This window comes from Diceros bicornis, chromosome 13 (genome assembly GCF_020826845.1).
Source record: "Diceros bicornis minor isolate mBicDic1 chromosome 13, mDicBic1.mat.cur, whole genome shotgun sequence".
In the NCBI taxonomy this organism is placed as follows: domain Eukaryota; kingdom Metazoa; phylum Chordata; class Mammalia; order Perissodactyla; family Rhinocerotidae; genus Diceros; species Diceros bicornis.
Window position 1 is genome coordinate 6,582,032 of NC_080752.1, and position 23,328 is coordinate 6,605,359.

General features: G+C 49.5%; 1 protein-coding gene across 3 annotated transcripts in view; it reads left to right on the forward strand.

Moving 5' to 3' along the window:
- The window catches only part of KDM4A (lysine demethylase 4A), a 42,223-nt gene that overhangs the window by 14,540 nt on the left and 4,355 nt on the right, over window positions 1–23,328 (forward strand). For all 3 annotated transcript variants that reach the window (XM_058552164.1, XM_058552163.1, XM_058552165.1), the window contains exons 11-19: window positions 493–866; window positions 9,020–9,140; window positions 13,534–13,715; window positions 15,571–15,775; window positions 16,250–16,326; window positions 17,044–17,099; window positions 18,804–18,912; window positions 19,252–19,437; window positions 22,645–22,815. In XM_058552164.1, coding sequence (XP_058408147.1) covers window positions 493–866; window positions 9,020–9,140; window positions 13,534–13,715; window positions 15,571–15,775; window positions 16,250–16,326; window positions 17,044–17,099; window positions 18,804–18,912; window positions 19,252–19,437; window positions 22,645–22,815 — 1,481 coding nt within the window. The remainder of the gene's footprint in view (window positions 1–492; window positions 867–9,019; window positions 9,141–13,533; window positions 13,716–15,570; window positions 15,776–16,249; window positions 16,327–17,043; window positions 17,100–18,803; window positions 18,913–19,251; window positions 19,438–22,644; window positions 22,816–23,328) is intronic.

Consider the following 23,328-nt stretch of genomic DNA (forward strand, 5'->3'; position numbering starts at 1 on the left):
GAGGGTGGGTTTGTTGGGGAGGGACTGTATCAGTCTTGAAGAATCTCTGCATGGACAGTACCTTGGCATGTCTGCTGAGAGCCAGCACTGTGGACTTGGACCCTGGGGCCGGGCTGCCTTCTGTCTAGCAGATTTTCTAGCCTGGGGTCACCAGGTCTCTGCTCAGCTCAGGCCTTCATTTCCTGCAGGAGACTTCTGAGGAAGTGGCAGCTGCCACTTACTGAGTGTCTGCTCTGTGCCACTCTATACTCCCATCATATACACAGCAATCATATTTAAGAACCCTGGAGAATTACAGAGGATGAAACTGGAGGCCCAGAGAGGCTAAGCAGTTAGCCCCAGGTCACACAGTGAGCCTGTAGGTGACAGAGCCAGAATCTGAAGCCAGGCCTCACTTGCTGCCCACGTTTTTTGTGCTTTGCTACTCTGCCTTCACCAGGTTCAGATGTGCAGGAAGAGGTTGGCTCCATCCAGTGTGTGTGTGTATTTCAGATTATTCTGACTCCAGTGAAGTCAAATTTGAAGAGCTTAAAAATGTCAAACTAGAAGAGGAAGATGAAGAGGATGAGGAGGAACCAGAAGCAGCTGCCTTGGACCTTTCTGTGAATCCTGCTTCTATAGGGGGACACCTTGTCTTCGGTCCCAAAAAGAAATCATCTTCCAGCCTGGGCTCCAGTTCTTCACAGGATTCTATATCTTCCGATTCAGAAACCAGTGAGCCTCTGTCCTGCCGAGCCCAAGGGCAAACGGGAGTTCTCACCGTGCACAGCTATGCCAGAGGGGATGGCAGGGTTGCCGTGGGAGAGCTGTGCATGAGGAAGAAAGGGAGCGCCCTAAGAGGTGTGAGCGAGCAGGAGCTGGCAGAGGTATGGGCTCTGGGCAGTGACCGGGGGCAGGAGCGGCCCTGGAAGGGATCCTATGGAGGGGAAGTGGTTCTGGAGGGTGGGGTGCTGCGGGGTCCAGGATGGCGCGAGAGACCCTCGGGATGGGCCTCCCATCTGCAGTTGTGTCAAGCAGAAAGCCAGGTGACATTGGCCTTCTTCCAGCTTGTTCTTTGCTGGGAGTTCTTTTGTCTCTGTGTGACTCTTGATCTGAAAAATAGTAGCCTTAGTGACAGTGGCGGGTCTTCAGCCAAGCTGGATGCATCCTCTGACCCTCCTTGCCTTACAGGCATGAGGGTTAAAGTTCGCGGTGGTTGCAGCCCAGATGGTTGAGGGTTGGGATGAGAAGGCCTTTCTAACCTAAAATTCAAGGGTGTTTTTGACTGCCCTGTAGACTCCCATGAGAATTCTCCCCCCGCCCCCCACCCCCAAACATTCTTCATCTTCTGGTCTAACACTGTTGATTGAGCATCCTTTTGGAGACCAGGATGAATTCCCAGGATGTTTATTCAGGCTTCTCCCTAGAACATATGCCATCACCAAAGGCTATGTTTCTGTTTGTTTTCTGTAAAAGGCTCTTGGTGAGTCTGTATCTGGGGTATAGCAGAGCCCTGGTGGATGCAGCCAGACCCACGCCTGCCCAGTGACCTGCTCTTACCCCCAGCCTCACGGCTTTTGTGGGTCAAGTTACATCCTGGGGTGGGGATGGCGTGGCATCACCTGCAGATCAAGTTGGTACAGAAAGTCCTCCTTGTTCCCATTCCCTTACCGTTCCTTAGAAAGACTTATCTTTTAAAAGATTTCATTATGAAAAATCTCTGAAGTATGTATATACAGAGTACTCTGGTGAGCCCCCGGTGGAGACTCGTCATTTCTGTGTAATTATGAACATGGGCACATTGGCTTTATTTTTTTCTTTGGCTGAAGTGGTAACACTTAGTCCATGTTAAAATTCCTCTAGTTTTCCCAGTAGGACCTTTCTATGGTTGGTTTGTCCCCTTGTCTTTTATACCTGTGTGACCTTCCTCTCTGCCTTCTCTGAATCTGGGGGCTCAGCTTCTGCAGGCTCCTCTTCCGTGTGACTGTCGCTCCCGCCGTCTCGCGGGGGTGCAGGCTCAGGCGCTGGCGTCCTGGATGTTTTCTTCTGGTTGCCCCTGAGGGCTGCTCTGCCCGCCCTCTAATGGCGGCTTCTACAAGAAAGGGTTTTTCAGCTTGGAAACCAGAATCCCTTATAACTCTCCGCATTGCCACATGGGAGCCGTTCTTCCTTTATGAAGCTCTTGTGTCCTCTCGTTCATCCTGCTGTCACGCTGCAGGTCACACTGTCCTCTTGCAGTGTCCTCCTGACTTTCTTTCCTCCAGTTGCGGTCACAACCACAGAAGCAGCTAATAATAGCAAGGACTTACTATATACTAAATACTTGGTATGCATTGTTCAAACTATATAACACTGCTAAATTCTTACCACACAGTCACGTTTTTTGTGGGGGTTTTTTTTGGTGGGAGGAGCCAATAAATGACACCCATCTTTTTTCCTCCCACATTAGGAACCAGTTAAGTAATAGATACTGGAGTCAGGTGGAGCTCAGAATGTCGCTTTATTACCAGTGAAAATGGTTGAAGAGAGTGGCTTTTGACCTGTGGCCAAACGGCCCTGCCTGCTCATTTACCCTCAGACAGATGACCTAGCTGGTCGTCACGGGCAGTCCTGGGCGACACAGGCCCCTGTGGCAGCAGAGCGTTTCCCACTCTCCTTCCACGTGGTGTGGACGCAGACCAGAGTGCACGCCCTCTGCAAAAGGCGGATCCCAGCTGAGTGAAGCTCACTGGCATCCGAGAATTGGGGAGAAAAGCCAGGAATCCCTCCAAGTGGAAATGTGCTGAGAGACGAGAAGGAGGCTTCTTTCTAACATGCCTCTCCCATCCAGTCCCCTGCTTAAAAACTCTTGAGTCCTCTCTGTCTCCTTTTTATTTCTGTATGGACTTCTCAGCTGCAGCCTGATGGTAATACCCTTCTCCACTCATCACCAACCAGCTCTCCCCGACCCCGGCCATTGACTTACTCAAGACACCGTGTCAGTTGGTCTTGAGGTTGTCCAGGGAAGGGTGTTTTAAGCTCTGCACTGATGTTTTAGAAGACCGCTTTGGAAGCAGTATAAGAAGGAGGCAAAATTAGAAACAGCAGAGGTTCTCTTGAAGGTGGAATTATGGATGATTTTTACTTCCTACATTTATATATTGTTTGAATCGTTTTCATGATTAACATGTTATTTTTATAATCAAATACTGCTACTTCAGGAAAGGAGGGAGAAAAGATTGGCAACAGAGAAATCAATTTGGAACCTGTTCCTGTAGTCTGAAAGAGAGGTCGTGAGGCCCTGAGCTGCGTGGTGGTGATAGGGATGGGGAGCAGGAGGTGGACTTGAGAGCTGCCTAGAAGGTAGGAGCACAGGACAGGGAGACTGGCTGTGGGGTGAGTAAGAGGACAGTGCAGGAGTTGACTTGGGATTCTGCCTTGAGTTATTGGATGGATGGGACTGCGTCCGTGGAGGATGGAGGTTACAAGAGAAGTGAAGGGTGTTTGAGTGCGGCTCAGGAGGTGAGTTCAGTTTGGGGCATGCTGAGTGTGACCTGCTTGTGACGTAGGCTACGGAGATGTGTGTACACAGACCTGAAGCTCAGGAGGGGTCTGTAGGTGTGGGAATCACCAGGATATGGGTGGGCTCACTTGTGGAGTGGGAAGAACAGTTTTCACTGTGTGGGTGGAGGTAGAGGGCCTAGGAAAGAGGAGGAGGATGGGAAGAGCAGCCAGAGGTTTTGGGGAACTAGGAGAGGGTAGTGTGTCCGGAGTCAGGGGAGTAGAAGGATTGAAGGCAGTGGGAACCGTGGCCGCCTGTGCCTGGGTTGGAGGACAGGAGCCTACGCAGTGAGGGAGGCTGGAGATGGTGAGGGCAAGGGGAGTGACTGGATCCTGGAGGTCTGAGCAGGAGGGAGGGAGTGGGGACTCCAGCACAGGTGGGCACAGGGAGGGGATGGCTGCAGATGAGTTTGTTTTTAATTGTAAAATATACATGACATAAAATGTATCATTTTGGGGCCGGCCCCGTGGCTTGGCGGTTAAGTGCGCACGCTCCGCTGCTGGCGGCCGGGGTTCGGATCCCGGGCGCGCACCAACGCACCGCTTCTCCGGCCATGCTGAGGCCGCATCCCACATACAGCAACTAGAAGGATGTGCAACTATGACATACAACTATCTACTGGGGCTTTGGGGGGAAAAAAAATAAAAAAAAATCTATCATTTTAACCATTTTTAGTGTATAGTTCAGTGGCCTGAAGTGCACGTACGTTGTGTAGCCGTCACCAGGCTGCAGACGGTTTTGAGGTGGGAGGAGACATGGAGTTGTCTCCACTGGTCTCCTGGAGCAGTCAGATACCTACCTCTGCTTGTTGGAGCCCAGCTCTTTGCCAAAGCCATTCCTGGAAACCGTTCATTGCTTCCCGTCTACCTCCCTTTCTCCTTTGAAACCCTACAATGGTTTGCTCCTTTTTTTAAATTTATTTATTTATTGATTGATTGATTGATTGATTGTGAGGAAGATAGCTCTGAGCTAACCTCCGTGCTAATCCTCCTCTTTTTTTTTTGCTGAGGAAGACCGGCCCTGAGCTAACATCTGTTGCCAATCCTCCTCCTTTTTTTCGCTTTTTCTCCCCAAAGCCCCAGTAGATAGTTGTATGTCATAGTTGCACATCCTTCTAGTTGCTGTATGTGGGATGCGGCCTCAGCACTGCCGGAGAAGCCGTGCGTCGGTGCGCACTGGGATCCAAACCCGGGCCGCCAGTAGCGGAGTGTGCGCACTTAACCGCTAAGCCACAGGGCCGGCCCTGGTTTGCTTCTTTTTTGTGACGCTCTGTCTTGGTCTCAGTGCAGTTGTCATAGGCTGATGAGGAAGATAAACTTTTAGAAGCCAGGCCCTGTGCCACATTCCGCCTTGCTTCTTGAGGCACCAGTTTGCTCCCCAGGGCCTGGGCCATGAGCCTTCTATAAAGGAGTGAATGGAAGTGTAGTTGGAGTAGGAAGCTGACCTCAGGATTAATTGACAGGGTGCAGTGGAGGACTGACAGTCAAGGCTTGGGGCAGAAGCTGAACCACTTTGCTTGTCCCGAGAGAGGTCTAATAGCATTGTGTCTATGTTTGGAAACAGCTGGGTTTCTAAGAGCACTCTTGTGTCCCCCGTGCCCCTGCCTCCCACTTGAAACATCCCCCAGGGTGTAATTTGGGCCTCCTGCTATTCAGTTTATGTGCCACTGTCTTATGTCAAGAGCCTTGGTAAATTGCCCTGGTTGACTGACTGCTGAAGCACCAGAGCCGTAGAGTTTTCGTTTAGACTGAGGCTGCAGACTGAACCACAACCATGTGTCTGCTGCAGAAGTTCTTGTTAGTTTAAGTGGCTTTGAAAAAGTGAGTTCTCAAAATAAGAAGAGAGAACAATTGGTTGTTCTTTGTATAGAACAAGCCCCATCGGGAACATTGACCTTGACCCTGGGTCCCCAAAGTTAGAAGGGGGAACAGAGAACTTGGGAGCCATGAGCTCCAGTTGCGGGCAGGGGCCTGGGAGACGTTATATGCTCTCTCACCCCATCCTCACACAGAGCCCTCGGGGAGCAGCACTCATTACCCCATTTTGCTAGTGGACTGCTACATGCCTGGCCTCACACAGCCCATTGGTTGAACTGAGGTTTGAACGCAGCCCTCTGTGTTATGTACTGAGGGAATTTAGAAATTGGGGCACATTGCAGGGAAAGGCAGCACCGTGAGGAAGGGTGTGGATGCCCTGTAGCAGGAGGAGCATTTAGCCAGAAGGTGAGAAAATGTGGAAGGATATTCAAATATTTGTGGAGAGCTAACTGCTTTGGTCAGGGGCAGCATGACGGTAGTGGGGAGGGCACAGACTTCAGGCTCGGACTTATCTCCCTCTGGCTGCATCCTTGAGGTTAGAGACCGTGTGGCACCTGTCTACATTGCCACAGGGCCAAGCATGGATACTGGATGCGTATGTGGGCGTGTGGGAGGCCCTCTGAATAAGCAGATGACGATGAAGGCGCCCTCCTCCTTTCCCAGGGCCGCGTCCTGGCCTTCTTGATCATGACCCGTCTGGTTCCTCCAGTCCTTGGACCTATACAGTGATCTCTCGGCGGCTCCTACCCCAAATTCATTTTCTATTTCTGCTTTAACAAGTTATCACAAACTTAGAGACTTAATACAAATTTCTTATCTTCCAGTTCTTCAGTTCAGAAGTCTGAACTGGGCCTCACTGGGCTAAAGTCAAAGTGTCTGCAAGGCTGGGGACCTTCCTGGAGGCTCTAGGGAGAGTCCATTTCCTTGTCCTTTCCGGCTTCTGTAGGCCGCCCACGTTCTGTGGCCTGTGGCCCTTTTCTTCCATCTGCAAAGGCAGCAACATCCAGCCAAGTCTTTCTCGCCTCGCGTCACTTTGACACTGACTCTTCTCCCTCTTCCATTATTAGGCACTGTTAGATTACGAGGCCTGCCCAGATAATCCAGGATAATCTAGCTATTTTAAGGTCATCTGATTAGCAATCTTGGTAATCCTTTGTCATGTTAACATAACGTATTCACAGGGATTAGGACTGGACATCTTTGGGGGACCATTATTCTGTCTACCACACATGCTAATATCCTCCTTTCACAACTTTCTTTCCTCTCTGCCTATGAAACCATACTCACATAGGCCCTGTCCTAAAATACACTTGGAGGAGATTTCCTTCTCAAGCTGTGATCTCATTCCTTCCCTTAATCTTCTCAAAAACAGTCTCTGTGATGTATTCACTCCTTAGCTCTTTACTCTCTGTCTACTGGAACTTAACTCTAAAAAACAGTCCTGACTCCTCCCAGTTGCTGAGTCTGTTGGCCACTTCCTGCTCAGCTCTCTGTGATCTTTGGCCCTGTACATTTCCCCCTCCTTGTAGCCCTCCCCTCCTTGCATTCTATACTCCTCTTACCTCTGCTTCCAAATCTCCTTTTCTCTCTTCCTCCTGTCCTGGAAGGCTTGGTCTCCAGTCAATTTATCTTCCACCGATAATCTCATCCACTTCCGCGATTTTAATTCTGAACCCCATGCAGAGGATTCTCAGATCTACAGCTCTTGCTCTGACCTCTCTTCTGAATGCCCAGGCTGAATTTCTTATTGCTTCCCTGGGGCAAACGAAGGACCCACAGATACGATACAGGTTGTGTGAACCGCACACAGTATGTTTAAGTTGGCTTACTACCCCCCACTTTATCCACACGAGTCCTCTTAAATCCTTCTCCTGTTGGTGATCCAGGCTAGAAATCACCACCAGCTCTGATTCCTTTACTTTGGGAGCCTTCCTAGTCAGCCACATCGCAGGTTTAGGCCTGTTGTCTAGGTGGTCTTCAAAGTGGGGGAGTCAAGAAGATGATTGGGGTGTAGGAATAAAATAATGGAACTTGATTTTTATCTTAATCCTTTTACAGTCTATTTTTGTTTTAAAATGTGCATAAGTATATTAGTGTATGTAATGCATTAGTAAGTATACTTATGTTGGGCTGCATGTTCCTAAATGTTTATTTCCATGATAACGCTATCAAAAAATTTGATGAGTATGGGTTTTCCATTTTGTCTTAGCGAAAGAACCCTTTCTTTAAGTGAAATCTTACTCATTTAAAAAATGTAAATCTGTTTGGGTTGGAATGGGTGGGAGCCTAGAACCCTGCTGCTCACTCGAATGAGGCTCTTGAGGGGCCTTCTTGATGTACGATTTGGAAAACACTGATTTAGACTATTGGTGTGGTTCAGATCTGATGAAAAGTCAGTGATTGTGGAAGTGTTCATGAGCATCAGAGATCAAAGGTCCCTGACATCCTCACTCCCCCACCAGGTTCGTGCATGCTGCGGTCCACATCCCTCACTCTGGTAGGCAGGGATCACAGCCGTTCATCCATTTCTCCGCACCTTCTTCCTCTTCTGGGCAGGCCTTTGCACTCAGTAGAGTCTCAGTAGATGTTTGTTGAGTGGGTGGGCAGGTGGACACTGAAACTTGTGGGTTAAATTTACGTTTGGAAGAACAGGCTCTTTTCTGCCTGGACATGGCCTGCTCGGGATTTGGTTTTTCTTGACGTCCCGAGTGTCGTCCTTCAGTTCTGGGGCCCTGTGTAGTTGCGTGAGGAGTCTCCAGGCCTGGTGTTCCTTCTCTGAAGTGGCACTGCAGTGCTGCCTCTTCACTGAAGCACCTGAAGGGGTTGGGTTTTGTCACAATTGCAAAGTGGCCCCTTTCCAGGCCTCCTTTCCTCGCTTAATGGGTTTTGCTAATGTGATGTCTCTTAATGTCAGTATAACCAACTTGTAAGTATGTTGATTAGAAAGAAACTCTTAGGTAGCGTTACTCATTCAATCCTGTACGTCTTAAACCTAATTACGTTTGCTCTGACATTATGTAAATGCAGCGTTAAATCAGCCTTTCCCTTAGCAGCTCGGCCAGAGTTTTGGATGTGCTCTCTGTCCTGGCTAATGTTCTCCCCTGGGAAGAGGAAACGATCTGAGGAAGGAATGGTATCAGCTAGAGCTGAGGTCTCGACAGTGCATGCGGAGAAGTTGGCCTGTTTTCCTTTTAAAGGGTCAGCTACTCCTCACCCCTTTGGATGTCCTCTAGCCTTTCCAACGTGATGGCCCAGTTGCCTGGCACTTTGTAACAGGTGTTGCTGGCCTTCTGGTCCAAGGAGAAGGACACCTGGGCTTCTCTCCGGCTCTCAGATGCAGTTTCATGACTGAGCTTAAGGGAGGGGGCCTGGCTCTGCTTTAGAGCTGGAGTAAGTTTACTTTTAGTACATTTGTTTCAGGCTGCTTCTGAGAAGGCCAGGGCCCATGCTTACTAGGCACAAACTTTGCCTTAAAATGTTTACATAATCCTAGTTTAGACTATTTTGCATGGCACTGTCACTTTGGCTTTTTTTTGAGACAGGTGTTTTCTGTGTTTGCTTTTATATTTCTTTGTGTCTTTCTGTGCCCGCCCTTTCCCTTGGTTTTCATTGTAAGACTGACCTCTGCTGTGTCCCTAAATGGAGGGAAGACCAATCTGATTTCCTCTGATGGTTTGCCCAGGTTGCAGATGAGTACGTGTTTTCCCTGGAGGAGAGTAAGAAGTCCAAGGGCCGCCGTCAGCCCTTAAGCAAGCTGCCCCGCCATCACCCGCTCGTGCTGCAGGATTGCGTCAGCGATGATGGTGAGTGTTGTCTTCTCTCCTCCCCGGGAGCCAAGTAGCTCACCACATTAGGACTTGCTCTGGCAGGGCATTGGAAGGCCAGGCTGTGGGCCAGGGGTAGGCCTGTGGCTTAGCTGTTGTCCCAGATGCTCCATGAAGAGGGCAGGATTTCATTTGCTATCTAATTTATAATCAGATTTCATTATATGTTTGAGTATCTTGGACTGAACCTAATACAGGATAATTGCATGCAGGTTCTTTCCTTTCTTCTAGAAGGTACAACGCTGATTTTTCAGGATAGCCAATTCTGTCAATGGTGCCAAGGCCTGTGCTGAATGTGTGGCTGCAAAGATAATTAAGATATGTGTGTGCCCTCGAGAAGCTCCCGGGTTAGTGGGGCAAGCTGACAGATCTAAAGAAAGGAGATGCTAATCCAGGCAGAAGGAACAGCTTGTATAACCTTGGAGAAGAGAAACAGGAAGATATATTCAGAGGAACCAGCTCAGTGTGGCTGGAGTTAAGAGGCCAGGGCACAGGGAGTGATGGGTGGGGTAGGAGAAGTGAGGTGGTTGTGAGGACTTTTTCTCTTAGGCATTCAAGAGCCTTTGAAGTGTTTTAAGCAGAGGAGTGACCTGGTCACATTTACATTAGAAAGATCGCTCCTAGTGATTGTGTCTTGGGAAAGGCTTTGAGAGGAGTAGATGACCTTTTGTCATGGTCTCCATGAGATAGGAGGGTCTGAACTAGGGTGGTGGTGGTAGAGATGGGGTGGGGATGTAGTGGAGATGTTGGGAAGATAAAGTTAGCTGGATGTGGCAATTGGGTGTGGAGCTGGGAGGGTGGTAGGGAAGGGAGAAGCGTGAGCTGAGTGCCTCGCTGGTTTCTAGCTTCCATTGGGTTTTGGAACCTGTGTTCAGTGTCTATGGAGGATGTAGACTTGGGGTTGTGTGCAGGTGGTATTTGATATCTTTATTGGAGTAAATGAGGCCACTTGGGGAGAGAGTGCAGTGGGGAGTGAGCAGAGGCTGGGGTTAGGAGGACAGAGGAAGAAGAGGAGCCTGGGAAGGAGACAGAAGGAGTAGGCAGGGATGTGGAGGAGAAGGAGGAAAGTGTCATTGAAGCTCAGGGAGTGATTGCCACCAGCAGAGCATGGTCTCCTGTGCTGCCTGGAGCCCAGAGATGCAGTAAGATTAGCCAGATGAACCTCTGTAGTGACCAGGTCCTTGTTACTCTTGACTGATGCCAGGCCTTGTCCTCTCCTGTGCTATCCTTCCTGGCGCTGATGGCCGGATGGGAAGGTCCAGGGTCTCATCAGCCTTTCTTCTGCTCCACAAGCCCCACATTCCCTTTCTGATCTCGTGTCAGTGCCCATCTCGACTGTTTTCTGTGGTAGAAGGGTCGTGATAAGCTGACTGGAGAAAGTCTCTTGAGATCCTGTAGTCAGAAGTAGACCAGTCCCTGAGTCAGAGTCTTAGGAAGTCCTCTGTGGTCTTCCTCTAGCCCAAGAAGGGGCTTCAGCTTCTCTGGGTAGCAGCAGCCCCACTTCATGATTTCCCCCAATGCTCTAAAGCAACAGAGGTTGTAGAAAACTGGAAAAGCAGAAGAAGTTATAAAGACGACAACAAAATTACCCTGCAGAGGTGACCACTGTGAACATTTTAATGTGTTAATCTTCCTGACTTTTCTAGTCAGATGTTAAATTGTGTCCATGTATGTCTTTTTGTAATAATGTATTTGAGTTTATAATATACAGCCCCCAATTTTTTATGATAAAAAAACTTCAAATGTTGAAAAGTTGAAAGAACAAAACTGCGCACACTGCCTGCATTCAAGAGCTGTTAGCACTTTGCCGTACTTGCTTTCTATCTCTCCAGACATGTTGTTCGTACATACTGCAAACATATTTGCTGAAAGTCAGTTGTAGTCATCAAGTCACTGCACTTCGAGTACACCGATAGGCATCTCCTAGGAAGGACTGTCTCCTGTATAAACACTACACACCTAGGAAAAAAGCAGTAATTCCGTAATACCCTCTAATTTTCGGCTCATATTCATTTTTCCCTGCTTATCCCAAAAATGTGTTTTATAGTTTTTTTCTTTGAAACCAGTATAAACGAAACTAGGGTCACACATTTGAAAGTTTGTTTCTTCAGTATCTTTTAGTCTAGTGTGCCCCTCCTGCCACTTAAAAGTGTTTTTTCAATTAAGGCATAACATTCAGTGAAATGAACACATCTTAACTGTACAGCTCAATGAAGCTTTACATATGTAAATTATAAAAGTTTGATTCCTGCAGTTTTCACTTAACATAGTGAACATTTTTCCTCGTCATTCCATATTTGCAATGGAATGATTTTGGCCACTTAGGATTTTGTGAATGGAACAGATGTCGGTGTGTGAATTTTTCTGTTGTGATTGTGAGGCTGTCTGTTTCTGTTTCTTCTGTCCTATCCTGGTCACTCTTGTTTTGGCCAAGAGGCAGAAAATATCTGTGCTTTGGCTCTGGCACTGTGGTTCCTGGCTGGGCCTGATCAGTGGAGCCCGTAGAGGTTGATATTAATTATCTGCATTGGCGTCATTACACTACAGTACCTTTCACCGAGGTCACACGCATGGCAGCTGCCAGATGCGTTTTGATTAAACATGACCATGGGGCCGGCCCCGTGGCTTGGCGGTTAAGTGCGCGCGTTCTGCTGCTGGTGGCCCGGGTTCGGATCCCGGGCGTGCACCGAGGCACCGCTTCTCCGGCCATGCTGAGGCCGAGTCCCACATACAGCAACTAGAAGGCTGTGCAGCTATGACATACAACTATCTACTGGGGCTTTGGGGGGAAAAAATTAAATAAATAAAATCTTTTTAAAAAAAAAATAAATAAATAAACATGACCATGAAGGTGGGGTAGATAACTATTTATCTGCACTGAGCACTGAGCTGGAGTTGCTAGAAATGAACAGATAGATGGGCACCTAGTGCAAGTACATACCAGAGCGCTCCTTAGGCTCCTCTGCATAGATCTCCAGGGCCTCTTGGAAAGCACTTCTGTCTGGGAACACGCAAGAAGATCATTGATTGCTGAGGCCCACTTGTAGCTAGATGCGGTGATCCCATGAGATGCCTCATGTGGTGGGCTTGGCACAGAGCCAGCCTCCTGTCGAATGCTCCATTCTTGGGCTTTTGGACACACTTGACAAAGAAGGACATCCCAATGGTAACTTCTCATGCTTCCCTCACGTGGGGGAGCATCTGGAGAAACACTTCAGACATCAGTTTATTTTGATGTTTGCTGCTACTTGTACCAAAGATTGCCCTCATTCACCCATAATCTTAGAGTGACGGGGGTTCCCTTACCTCCTGGATCTTGTTTCTGCTGGGACTAGTGGGCTACGCCCCTCTCTCCCTGCATTAGGGGGAACTGGAAAGTGCACGCCTTTATCACTTCCATCGTGTTTTGTGAGGAATTTTTGTTTTCCATTCAGTAATGTCTCCCTTTCTTTCAAGAAGGTGCACCCAGAGGGGATTTTCCTTCCCCAAGCAGTGCTGAGGCCTGGTAAATTACATGCTTTGCTCTCTAGAGTAACGAAGAGATACAAAAGGAAATAAAAAGACACCAGGGGTCTGTGAAGGACCAGATAATATGTATTTCAGGCTTCATAGGCCTTATGTCTCTGTCACATATTCTTCATATGTCCCTAGCCCTTTAAAAATGTAAAAACAATTCTTAGCTTCCTGAGCTGCCTGGATGTGGCCCGTGGGCTGCTGTGTGCCAGCCTCTGTCTGGACTCCAGGTGTTAACATCCTGTAGCCGGAAGAGGGTTCATCTTGGACACACTCTGCCTTCCTCTGAGCCAGAGCCAGGATGGTCAGTGAGCCCTGTCCAGAAAAGGCAGATAGCCCACTTACCTTTCCAGAGACAGCTGGAAAATTCTGACTAAGGGCCATGGTGTAAAAACCTTTAAGCCTTGCCATTTCTGTTATTTTTCTTCCTGTTTCCCTTGAGTGCAACTAAAGAGAAAACTCTAAAAGGTAAGGACTCAACATGCTGACATACTGGGGGCAGCAAGTAACGTGGTTTCTGGCGAGATGGTGTTTCACTCTGCTGCCCTTGGGCAGAGGGGTTGAATGCTGGCAGCTGTTAGGGGAGAGGAGAGCAGGCTGAACTCCTGGTCAAGAAGGAAGAGTAGAGACCATGAATCAGTCTGGCCGGAGAAAGGGCTGCTGGCAGGACTGCCCACAACATCATCCAAGTATTGAAGGAGTCTACTGAAGATCCCTCCTACCCTTCGCCTTTATTACTTGTCGGGCCTTGGGCTTAGTCCAAACCTGGGACCAACAGTGCAGCCAAGCTCATCACTCTCCAGGCAGAGCCACACATGTGCAGGGCTGGCACTGACTCGCCTGCTGCTTCCTTCTCTAGAGACGTCTGAACAGCTGACCACCGAGGAGGAGGCTGAGGAGACAGAGGCCTGGGCCAAGCCCCTGAGCCAGCTGTGGCAGAACCGACCCCCGAACTTTGAGGCCGAAAAGGAATTCAATGAGACCATGGCCCAGCAGGCTCCTCACTGTGCCGTCTGTATGATCTTTCAGACTTACCATCAGGTGAGCCTGCTCCATCCCCTCTGTTACCCAGGACCAGCAGTCAGAGGGAAGCTGGGTTTAACTGTGGGCACACAGCTTGTCACAGTGTGTACCGTGGCTACACTGTCTTGGGAAAGGCATGTTTTTCTAATGTTCTCTGCCCTGTCCATGTACTGGTCAGGCTTTGCCAGGCAGATGACTGAGCAGTGTGAGTTTGCACTTGAGAGTGCTTTGGAGAAGAGCCGAGGCTGTGCCTTAGGCTCTGGGGGATTCCCTCCTCCCCTTGGCACTCGGGGTTTGCAGAGGAATCTGCTCTTTTGTTACCGTTCTAGTCAGTAGTTATTCCTTCCAGGTGGTTTATAGTCCTGGCCAGTCAGTCTGGAAGACTGTGAATTTCTTTACTACAGTCTGAACTTCAGATGAAAAGCCAGATCCACCAGTGTTATCTCTTTCCTTCCTCACAGTGGGTATTGGCAGCAGTCAGAGGAACTAGGGTGGGGTAGGAGCTGAGGGCCTGAGGGAGGGAGGGGGTGGGAAAGTATGGGAGCTGAGCTCAGCTGTGCCCCTCCCGCTCCTAGGGCATTTGATGGCCTCACCATCATGGTCTGGCTCCAGCTCTAGGAGGCCAGGAAGGCATCCACAGCAGCATGTGCCAGATGACCACCTCAGTCTCAGCTGGGACCTGCCCAAGGTGGCAGTAGATAACCAGTCCCCTGTGGTGGTTTAAGTGGCATGGCTGCTGCTGATCCTGGCAGGGCCCCAGCTTCGTGCCTGCCAAAGAATGGAACCTCAGACCAACGCAGTTTGGATTAGTAACTCATTACTTCTTTTCCATTGATAAAAAGCAAAACTAAAGCACTATAGGGCCGGCCCCGTGGCTTGGCAGTTAAGTGCACGCGCTCCGCTGTTGGCGGCCCGGGTTCGGATCCCGGGTGCACACCGACACCGCCTCTCTGGCCATGCTGAGGCCGCGTCCCACATACAGCAACTAGAAGGATGTGCAACTATGACATACAACTATCTACTGGGGCTTTGGGGGGATAAAAAAGGAGGATTGGCAATATATGTTAGCTCAGAGCTGGTCTTCCTCAGCAAAAAAGAGGAGGATTAGCACGGATGTTAGCTCAGGGCTGATCTTCCTCACAAAAAAAAAAAAAAAGAACTATATGTGCCCTTGCCTGTGAGGGCAGCAAATGGCCTGGTTGTCCTGCCAGCAGATCTGCTGAGTGGGGCTCAGTTTCATGAGTGACATAGTCTTGGGGACTGACATGTTTCTGGACCCATCCTTGGAGTGGGGGTGATGGTGTCATCCAGCAGTAGAGCCAGCAGATGTTTGCAGTCAGGATATTTGCCAAGGAAAGTATGTGGACGTAATGTTTCTCCTGAAGGGGCCCCAAGCCAGGGATCGCAGGAGGGGCTCCAGCCATGTGACAGTGCTTGCAGTTCCAGTGACCTGCTGACATGGACCACAAGAGGATATCAGTGCTGGCCCTTTAGGAGCACCTGCTCTGGGTGCTCTCCCTGGGTGGGGCCACCATGCTGTGCAGCCCAGAGGGGACCCCACATGGCAGCCTTGCTAATGTCTTGGTGCATTTTATTACCACTTGGCTTGGGAAGATTGAAATCCCAGTTGCCTCTTACCTTGCTCCCTCTTCTCAGTTGTCCCCTCGGGGCCTTTGGTGCTGCTGTGAGAAATTGAATTGGAGTCATTAGAGGTAACTTCAGTTAGCAGCTCTGCAATAATGGCTGTGCACCTGGGAGGGAGCTGGAGCCATAGTCCTATCAGTAAGAGAGCCAGCTTTCCGCTGATGGAGCAGGTGGAAAGCTGAGAACACAGGCACATGTTCACTGAGGTGTGCCCTTGCTCTCTCTGTAGGTTGAGTTTGGAGGCCTTAGTCAGAACTGTGGAGATGCTCCAGATTTGGCCCCCCAGAAGCAGAGGACCAAGCCATTGATTCCAGAAATGTGCTTCACCTCGACTGGCTGCAGCACAGACATCAACTTGTCCACCCCTTACCTTGAGGAGGATGGCACCAGCATTCTAGTGTCCTGCAAGAAGTGCAGCGTCCGGGTCCACGCCAGTGAGTGCCTTCCACTGTCCTCTGCATCCTGTCCCGGGGGCCTGGGCCTTCTCACTGCAACTCCTTGCCCCTGTTGGCCTCCCTCCCACCTCCTAGAGGCCTCCTCAGTCTCCCAATGTGAAGACTGCTTCTCTGTTCTTGGGGGTTGTTGCTGATTGAGTCTGAGTCTCCTGTGACTCCAGGGTCCACCCTTGCACAGTCAACTCTGTGCTGGCCTCTTGGTTGCAGATACCAGGAAGGGGATGAGTCCCTGCTACCCACTAGGTGTTTGTACCAGTGAATCTATGGTTTCTGACTTTTTGGGACTTTGGGCCATACTGTATGGCTGCACCCTGAGGGCCCTGACTCTAGAATTCAGGGGTTTCTGTAAGATTTGGTTGTAGCTTTGGGACGTAGCACATGGAAAAGAGTTGCAAATCTACATTCTGACTCTGGCTTCTGGGTTTAATTTGCTCCTCTCGGTGTCCCTGTTAGGTTGCTATGGGGTCCCCCCTGCAAAGGCTTCTGAAGACTGGATGTGTTCTCGGTGTTCAGCCAATGCCCTGGAGGAGGTGAGTATGTCCACACCGTTACTGTCTTCCCGGTGAGACTTGGAGTTCGCTCAGGGCCAGACTGTCTCATGCGGACTTTATGCCCCAGTAGTCCGATAGGGCCTGGTAGCAGTGACACCAGAGTGCGCACTCTCAGGATAAATCCCCATGGATCTCAGAATAAACCCCCATGGCAGTGAGAGTGGTTGCTGCCCACCTGTGGCGGGGCGTGAATAGAGTCTGGAAGCTGTTTTTGTTCCATTGTGTCTGGACCAAGTAGAGGTCCTCCTGTGGACAAACCATAACCCCCTTTAAAGAGCTTAGCCGTTGGGTTGGAGCATCAGAATGGGGCTCAGATGGTTCATCTTACAGCTTTCTCTTCATCTCCCCTGCCTCCTGAATCTGGCTGTCCTCCACATAGGGAGCAGTCAGAGTTCTGTAATGCCTCTAGTTTGAGCAGAGTATCATTCATGACTTTGCTTACAGTTATTATTAACAGTAACAGCGAAGAGGATTGTGTTAAGTCAAGCGAGTGCTTGGTGCACTTTGGTGCCGAGTGGCTTCCCCGTTTTCCTACAGGGCAGTCCTGGTTACAGGAGCTGCGTAGGCAAAGCCCCACATGCCATTAGGCTGCTTTCTTATGTGGAGGCTACAATTGCCCAAAGGAAGTTGAGGGAATAGAAGATTGGATGTTAATGACTTGGTGGTAACCACTTTCCTCCCCTCCGTTCTTGGCAGGACTGCTGTTTGTGCTCATTACGAGGAGGAGCCCTACAGAGAGCCAATGATGACAGGTGAGTGTTCTGGGCAGTGCCTCAGCACTCTCAGTTCAGAAGCAGCGTGCAGAGGCACTGCGAGGGCTGTGGCTGTTCATCAAAATGACTGATGAGGATTTGGGAAGCACATTGTTTGGAGCTGGGATAGCCTCTCCAAGACGAATTAAAAAATGGGATGCCAAGGGGAGCCAAGGAGTCCCAGACCTTCCTAACTCCACCTTTCTCTCTGAGGCAGAGATGTAAGTATCGTCCTCCTTTTGGAGGCGCTCAGATGGACTCACGAGGGTATGAAGATCCTGTGCAGATGATGCAGGGGCTTTGTGGGCAGGAAGTGAGGACACTTGCCTTGTTACAGCTGGGGCTGGTGCAGAAGAGGCCATGGCCATGGGCTAGCGAGCACTTTTCCACAGGCAGACTCTCCCTGGCTCAGACATCCTCAAGGAGGCAAGTTGGACAGCTTCCTTGAGGAGAGCCCAGCCAAGTCTACCCACTGTTGAATCAAATTGACAGAAGTTTTGGGCATCTTAGCCCAGAGCTGTACTTCTCAGCTGTCAGGCAGCTCATTTTTACCAAGCTGAATCTCTGTGCTTCGTCTTGTGCTTACTCAGTCTGAGGTAGAAATGTCAGGTGAATAAGGTTTTTGCCCTGGAAGAGCTGGCTGTCTAGGAGATAGTGTGCACAGGTCAGTGGGCAACCAGTGATCAATGTCCTGCTTCTGGCTAAAATCCTGTGGGAACTTGGAGCACACATACTGTCCCGCCGCCTGCCTCGTGGGAATCCCCTTCCTGCTGTTCCAGGTAGATGTCTGTTCTGCTTGCTGCGTCCACTCTTTTAAAGGCATTTGCTGCCATTACTTGAGGTCATTGTGTTCCTCACAACTGTGAGATAGCGCTGTTAAGGTTCTTCCTTATTTGGAGTGGAAATGGCTCTGCTTGAGCCTCCCACCTTTACCTTATAATCCTTGTTCTGCCCTGCAGGGCCATGTAAAACAAATCTGTTCCCACTCTCCTGGAACAGTCCCACCAGTACTGCAGACGGCTTCCCTGGAGCCCCAACACTCTTTATTGTAGGTTTTCACCTGGGCTAGTTTTAAGAGCATTCGCCATCTTAGTTGTTCCCATCTTGGTGCATGTCAGTTTCCCCAAATGCCCAGAGCTTACTTTAACTCTCCAAGGATGTCTGTTGATCAGACCTGTCAGAGTAAATGGGGTTGGGTCCAGACCTTAAAGAGTGAGCCTGCTGTGGGTGAAGGGAGCAGAAGGGAGAGGTCATTTCAGCCCAAGGGAAAGGTTGGGGCAAAGGCCCAGCGGGGCGAGCTGTGATTACTGGCAGATTGGGGCACAGTTGGAGATATTTTAGGAAGCACCCAGGTCCTGTGGTGAAAGAGGGCTGTATAGAGCTCTGCAGCTTATTCTCGCTCCCTGGAATCTGCCACACTCAATTAGCTGTGGCTCTGCTCATTTTGCAACAGATTGTGAGTGAGTTAGTGTTGTAAGAAGCGCAACCCTGTGCTGACCCAGGGCAGTGTGGTGGGGACATGTTTCCACATACTCAGTGCGGAGACACTTCTGGTTCTTACCTCGCCGGGTCCCAGGAACTTGTGGTGGAAGTCAGTGGTCATGTTGGGTAAGGGAGGAAGCACTGTCGGCAGGCCCATGTTAGATGAGAAGGCCTCAGGGCCTTGGAGCCAGAGGTGATTGAGTTGTCTTTGCCTTTTGGCAGGTGGGTCCACGTCTCATGTGCTGTGGCAATTCTGGAAGCCAGGTTTGTCAACATTGCGGAAAGAAGTCCAGTGGATGTGAGCAAAATTCCCCTGCCCCGCTTCAAACTGGTAAGGAAGAAGAGATGGGCTTGTAGACTCTGCATCATCACCCGGTTTATAGGTCTCTGGGTGGAGAAGAACACAGCATTTCTGGGGGCACTCTCTGCCTGGCCCAGAGGCCATCCTGTACTGCTAGGTTTTGGTCAGAGTTTGTGATTCTCACCCTGCAATTACAACTACTTAATGAGGAGGACACCTGTAATCAGACAAGAGATTAAAAGAGGGTGTGTGCCCTCGTGTTTTGGGAAGGGCGTTAGTTCTTGCTGGTTTGGCATTTGGGTGGGGAACTGTAGAATAGACTGTACTATTAGTTCCTGGAATCATTGGCTTGCTTCCCCTGTGTTATAGAAATGTGTCTTCTGTAAGAAGCGGAGGAAAAGAACTGCTGGCTGCTGTGTGCAGTGTTCTCATGGCCGTTGCCCAACTGCCTTCCATGTGAGCTGTGCCCAGGCTGCAGGAGTGATGATGCAGCCAGACGACTGGCCTTTTGTCGTCTTCATTACCTGCTTTCGGCATAAGATTCCTAATTTGGAGGTGAGGGAGGGTGCCATTCTAGAATTCTCTTGACAGTTTCCAGGGTCATTTTCTCTGCAGGCTGTCCATTTGTTATGTTAGCAAATATTTCCTCAAGCATGATGTTTTATGGAGAGAGCTAATGAGGAAGGGATTAAGAGATGACCCTTGTCCATCTCTACTTCCTGCCTTGTACTCCTAATCCAGTGACCAGACTGCTTGTGGTTGATTCCTTTTGATTATCTGTTTACTTCTTTACCTTTCCTCAAGGATAACCTCCTTGAGGGTCCATATCTTATTAATCTGAGTGTCCCTATTACTTACCACAGTGTCAGGGATGTAGCGGAAGCTCTGTAAATGCGAGCTGATGGGGAGAGCTCCCAACAGTTAGCCGTGAAGTGCCACACAGGGAGGTTTTTGTACTTCTCTAAATGGTGAAGCTCAGCGAAAGATACATGTGATTTTAGCTAGAGGAGTCGTGAAAGGGTTTGAGTAGAAGGTGACATTTGAAGTGGGTCTTAATAAGTAGGAATTGTGACAGGAGGGCATTCGAAGCTTCAGAAACAGAATGAGCAAGTCTCAGAAGAGTGAACATGTACAACAAGTTCTGGGAACGTGGTGGGGGATGATATTTCAAAGGCAAGTGGTGCCAGCTGGTGAAGGCCCTGGACTGCCATAGTTAGGAGTTTGACTTCTCTTCCATCAGATAAGGAGAACTTTTCCAATGTTATGATTTTGAGCTATACTTTTCAATAGTTACTCTGGTGGTTATTTGAAGAAAGGATTGAAGGAATAAGAATTTGAGGCAGGCCGTGGCTTAGTGGTTAAGTGCCCGCGCTCTGCTGCTGGCAGCCCGGGCTCGGATCCCGGGCGCGCACCGACACGCCGCTTCTCCGGCCATGCTGAGGCCGCGTCCCACATACAGCAACTAGAAGGATGTGCAGCTATGTCATACAACTATCTACTGGGGCTTTGGGGAAAAAAAAGGAGGAGGATTGGCAATAGGTGTTAGCTCAGAGCCGGTCTTCCTCAGCAAAAAGAGGAGGATTGGCATGGATGTTAGCTCAGGGCTGATCTTCCTCACAAAAAAAAAAAAAAAAGAATTTGAGGCAGGGAGACCAGTTAGCCTAGGAGAGAAGTGAGGTCTGACATGGGAACACATGGGCAGAGCCTTAGGGTCACATCCAACTCTGGAACCCTACAATGGGTGGAGTTGACAGAGTTTGTTGACCGCCATGGGGAGAGGGGATGGAGAGAGAAGGAGAGGAGGAGGAAGGGTCGAGGGAGTATGAATTTAAGATGACTCACGTTACTCCTGTGGAAGATGGAAAGGATGCTAATATGATGATATTAACTGTGATCAGGAACTGAGATGGAGCAGGGCTGTTCTGCAGGGGAAAGGAGGAGAGTGAAAAAGAGGAAAGGACGCGTGGACTCTGAGGTTGCTGGAGAATTCTGACTGAGTCACCAGCAGACAGCTGGATTAACTATAAGGGTAAAGATTGGGATATTATCAGCATTTAACAGAATAGTTAAATCCAATTCCCATTAGGAACTGGACTCTGGAGATTCCGAATATAAGGAGCAAGGTGGCAGAGCATGAGCCAGTGAAAGCAGCTGAGAAAGTGGAGAGAGAAGTAGGACACGACAGTCCAGCAAGTGCAGGGCCTCAAGAGGGCCACATGCGATAGGGGAGGGAGGTCTGGTGTAATGGGCATTGGGTACCCCAAACTGGGGAGTGTCCATGGAGTAGCCAGGTTGGAAGCCAGACTGTTGGGGGAGACTGCTGTCAGTGAGTTACAGTCTAATAGAAGAGAAGGTGCTAAAGGCTTGTCAACAGCGTGGTAAATACAGTAATAAAAGGAAGCACACGACAGAGCACCAGTCCAGAGGACAAACTTTTCTACTCTGCCATTTGAGATCATGGTAAAGGCCTTGTTGGCTGACTGGATTCTCTTTTTTCCTGAGCATGAGAGGCATCGAGGGTAGGTTAGGAGTTTAGGAAGATGGGAGAAAAGTCAATGTGAGAAGGAGACTCTGGAGGAGTAAAAGCTTGAGGTAGGAGAGTCCCGGCTCTTGACAGGGAAATAGGAGTTTTGTTACGAAACAGGAGAGTGATTCTGTGGTTATCATTAGCACTCCACATCCTAAATTGGCAGCTGTAGACTGCCAATGCTATGAGGAAATGGGGGTACTGTTGAGTATTTCTTTCACTAAGTCATTCTTCACATATTTTGGGGGCATCTGCTACATGTCAGGCACAGGTTAGGTGCTGGAGTAGACCAGTGAACAAGACCAATCGGTCCCTGCCCTCCTGCTGCTGATAGCGTAGTTGAAAGATACATAGGAAACAAGTAAACACACAGTATGTCAGATGGGAGAAGCATGGCGGATAAAAAGAAAGCAGGATAAGGAAACGGAAGAGGAGGCAGTAAGGAATGGTGTCAGTGAGTTGACACTGGATGTGAAAGAGCTGGCATGCAGATAACTGGGGAACAGCAATTCAGGTAGAGGGAACAACAGTGCATAGACACTGAGGTGGGAACATGCTTGGCACGCATGCTCAGAACAGCAAGGAGGCCAGCATGCTGGAGCGCAGTGCTGGGGCAGTTTAGGGAGAGTAGTTGGACGTGAGGCCACCAGGTGCTCTGTGGTCCCGTTTGCGTCAAGGGCAGTTCAGAATGAGAAGAAGGGTGAGGTGAGGGCCCCTGTAATGGGGAGCCAATATCGTATGCAGCTGAGGACATCCAGGGAACCTCGGTCTTTGTGCCCTAGCCCTGAGGGTAGAGCTAGTGCCAAGACCTGTGTGGAGCATTGTCTGGGGGCCCTGGGCCTCAGATCACCTGTTGAGTGTATATTTTGATGTGTGTCTAAGCTGTGTGCACTAGTAGATGCTATTTGGTCGGTTCTTGGCAGCAATCGGGAAGTCACAAGAGTCTGTTTTGGGATTTCAGGGTAAGACAGTATGGCCTGAGGACCAGTTGTGGACTGGGAACTAGGGAGCAGCTTCATTTATGGAGGAAAATATGACAGTGGGTTCTTCCAGTGTCCTGGCTAGGGTGTGGATATCTGGAAAGTCCTGTTTCAACTCCCATCTCTTATTCCTTTTTCACTTTTCCATTCTCATGCTTATCTTTCCCTGGTAAAGAGGAACCAGTTGGTTCTGGTCCCCATTTGCCAGGCCTGTCAACTCAGTGTGGGAGTAACCCAAGCCTCTGTTTCTTCCAGCGTGCCAAGGGAGCCTTGCAGAGCATCACTGCGGGCCAGAAGGTCATTAGCAAGCACAAGAATGGGCGCTTCTATCAGTGTGAGGTGGTCAGGCTCACCACTGAGACCTTCTATGAAGTCAACTTTGATGACGGCTCCTTCAGTGACAATCTCTACCCTGAGGACATAGTGGTAACATCTGTAGGGAGCTTCTGGGGCAGTTTGGGATAGGGGTATTTCTAGGTCTGGCTGCAGACTGGCTGTGGGCCTGCTGCCTTTTCTAGGCAGGCCCACGGTCCCATCAGTCAGTCCCCAAACAGAAAGAAGCATTTGTACTGGTCTTTCTGTGCAAAGAAAATTGTGTGCTGCTAGGGTACCCTGCTTCCTCTAGAAGCTCTTAGGAATCGGGGTTTTTTGCAGTTCTTTGAAACATGCTTTTATTTCGGTCTCAACTACCCTCGAAGGCATTCTACTGCATTGGAGGAGCCCGGCTTTGGAATCAGGCCAATGTGCTAGTACCAGCTCCACTGCTTAGTAGCTATGTGATTTTGGGAGTATTATCCAACTCTCTTTTCTACCATGCCCTCTTAGTAGATATATGGACTTAGTAGATATATGTGATTCTTTACAGTTGAAGGCTTTGGGGCTGAGTAGCAACTGCTTGGACACCCCTGGCCTGCTTATGTGATCAACACCTGAGATGCT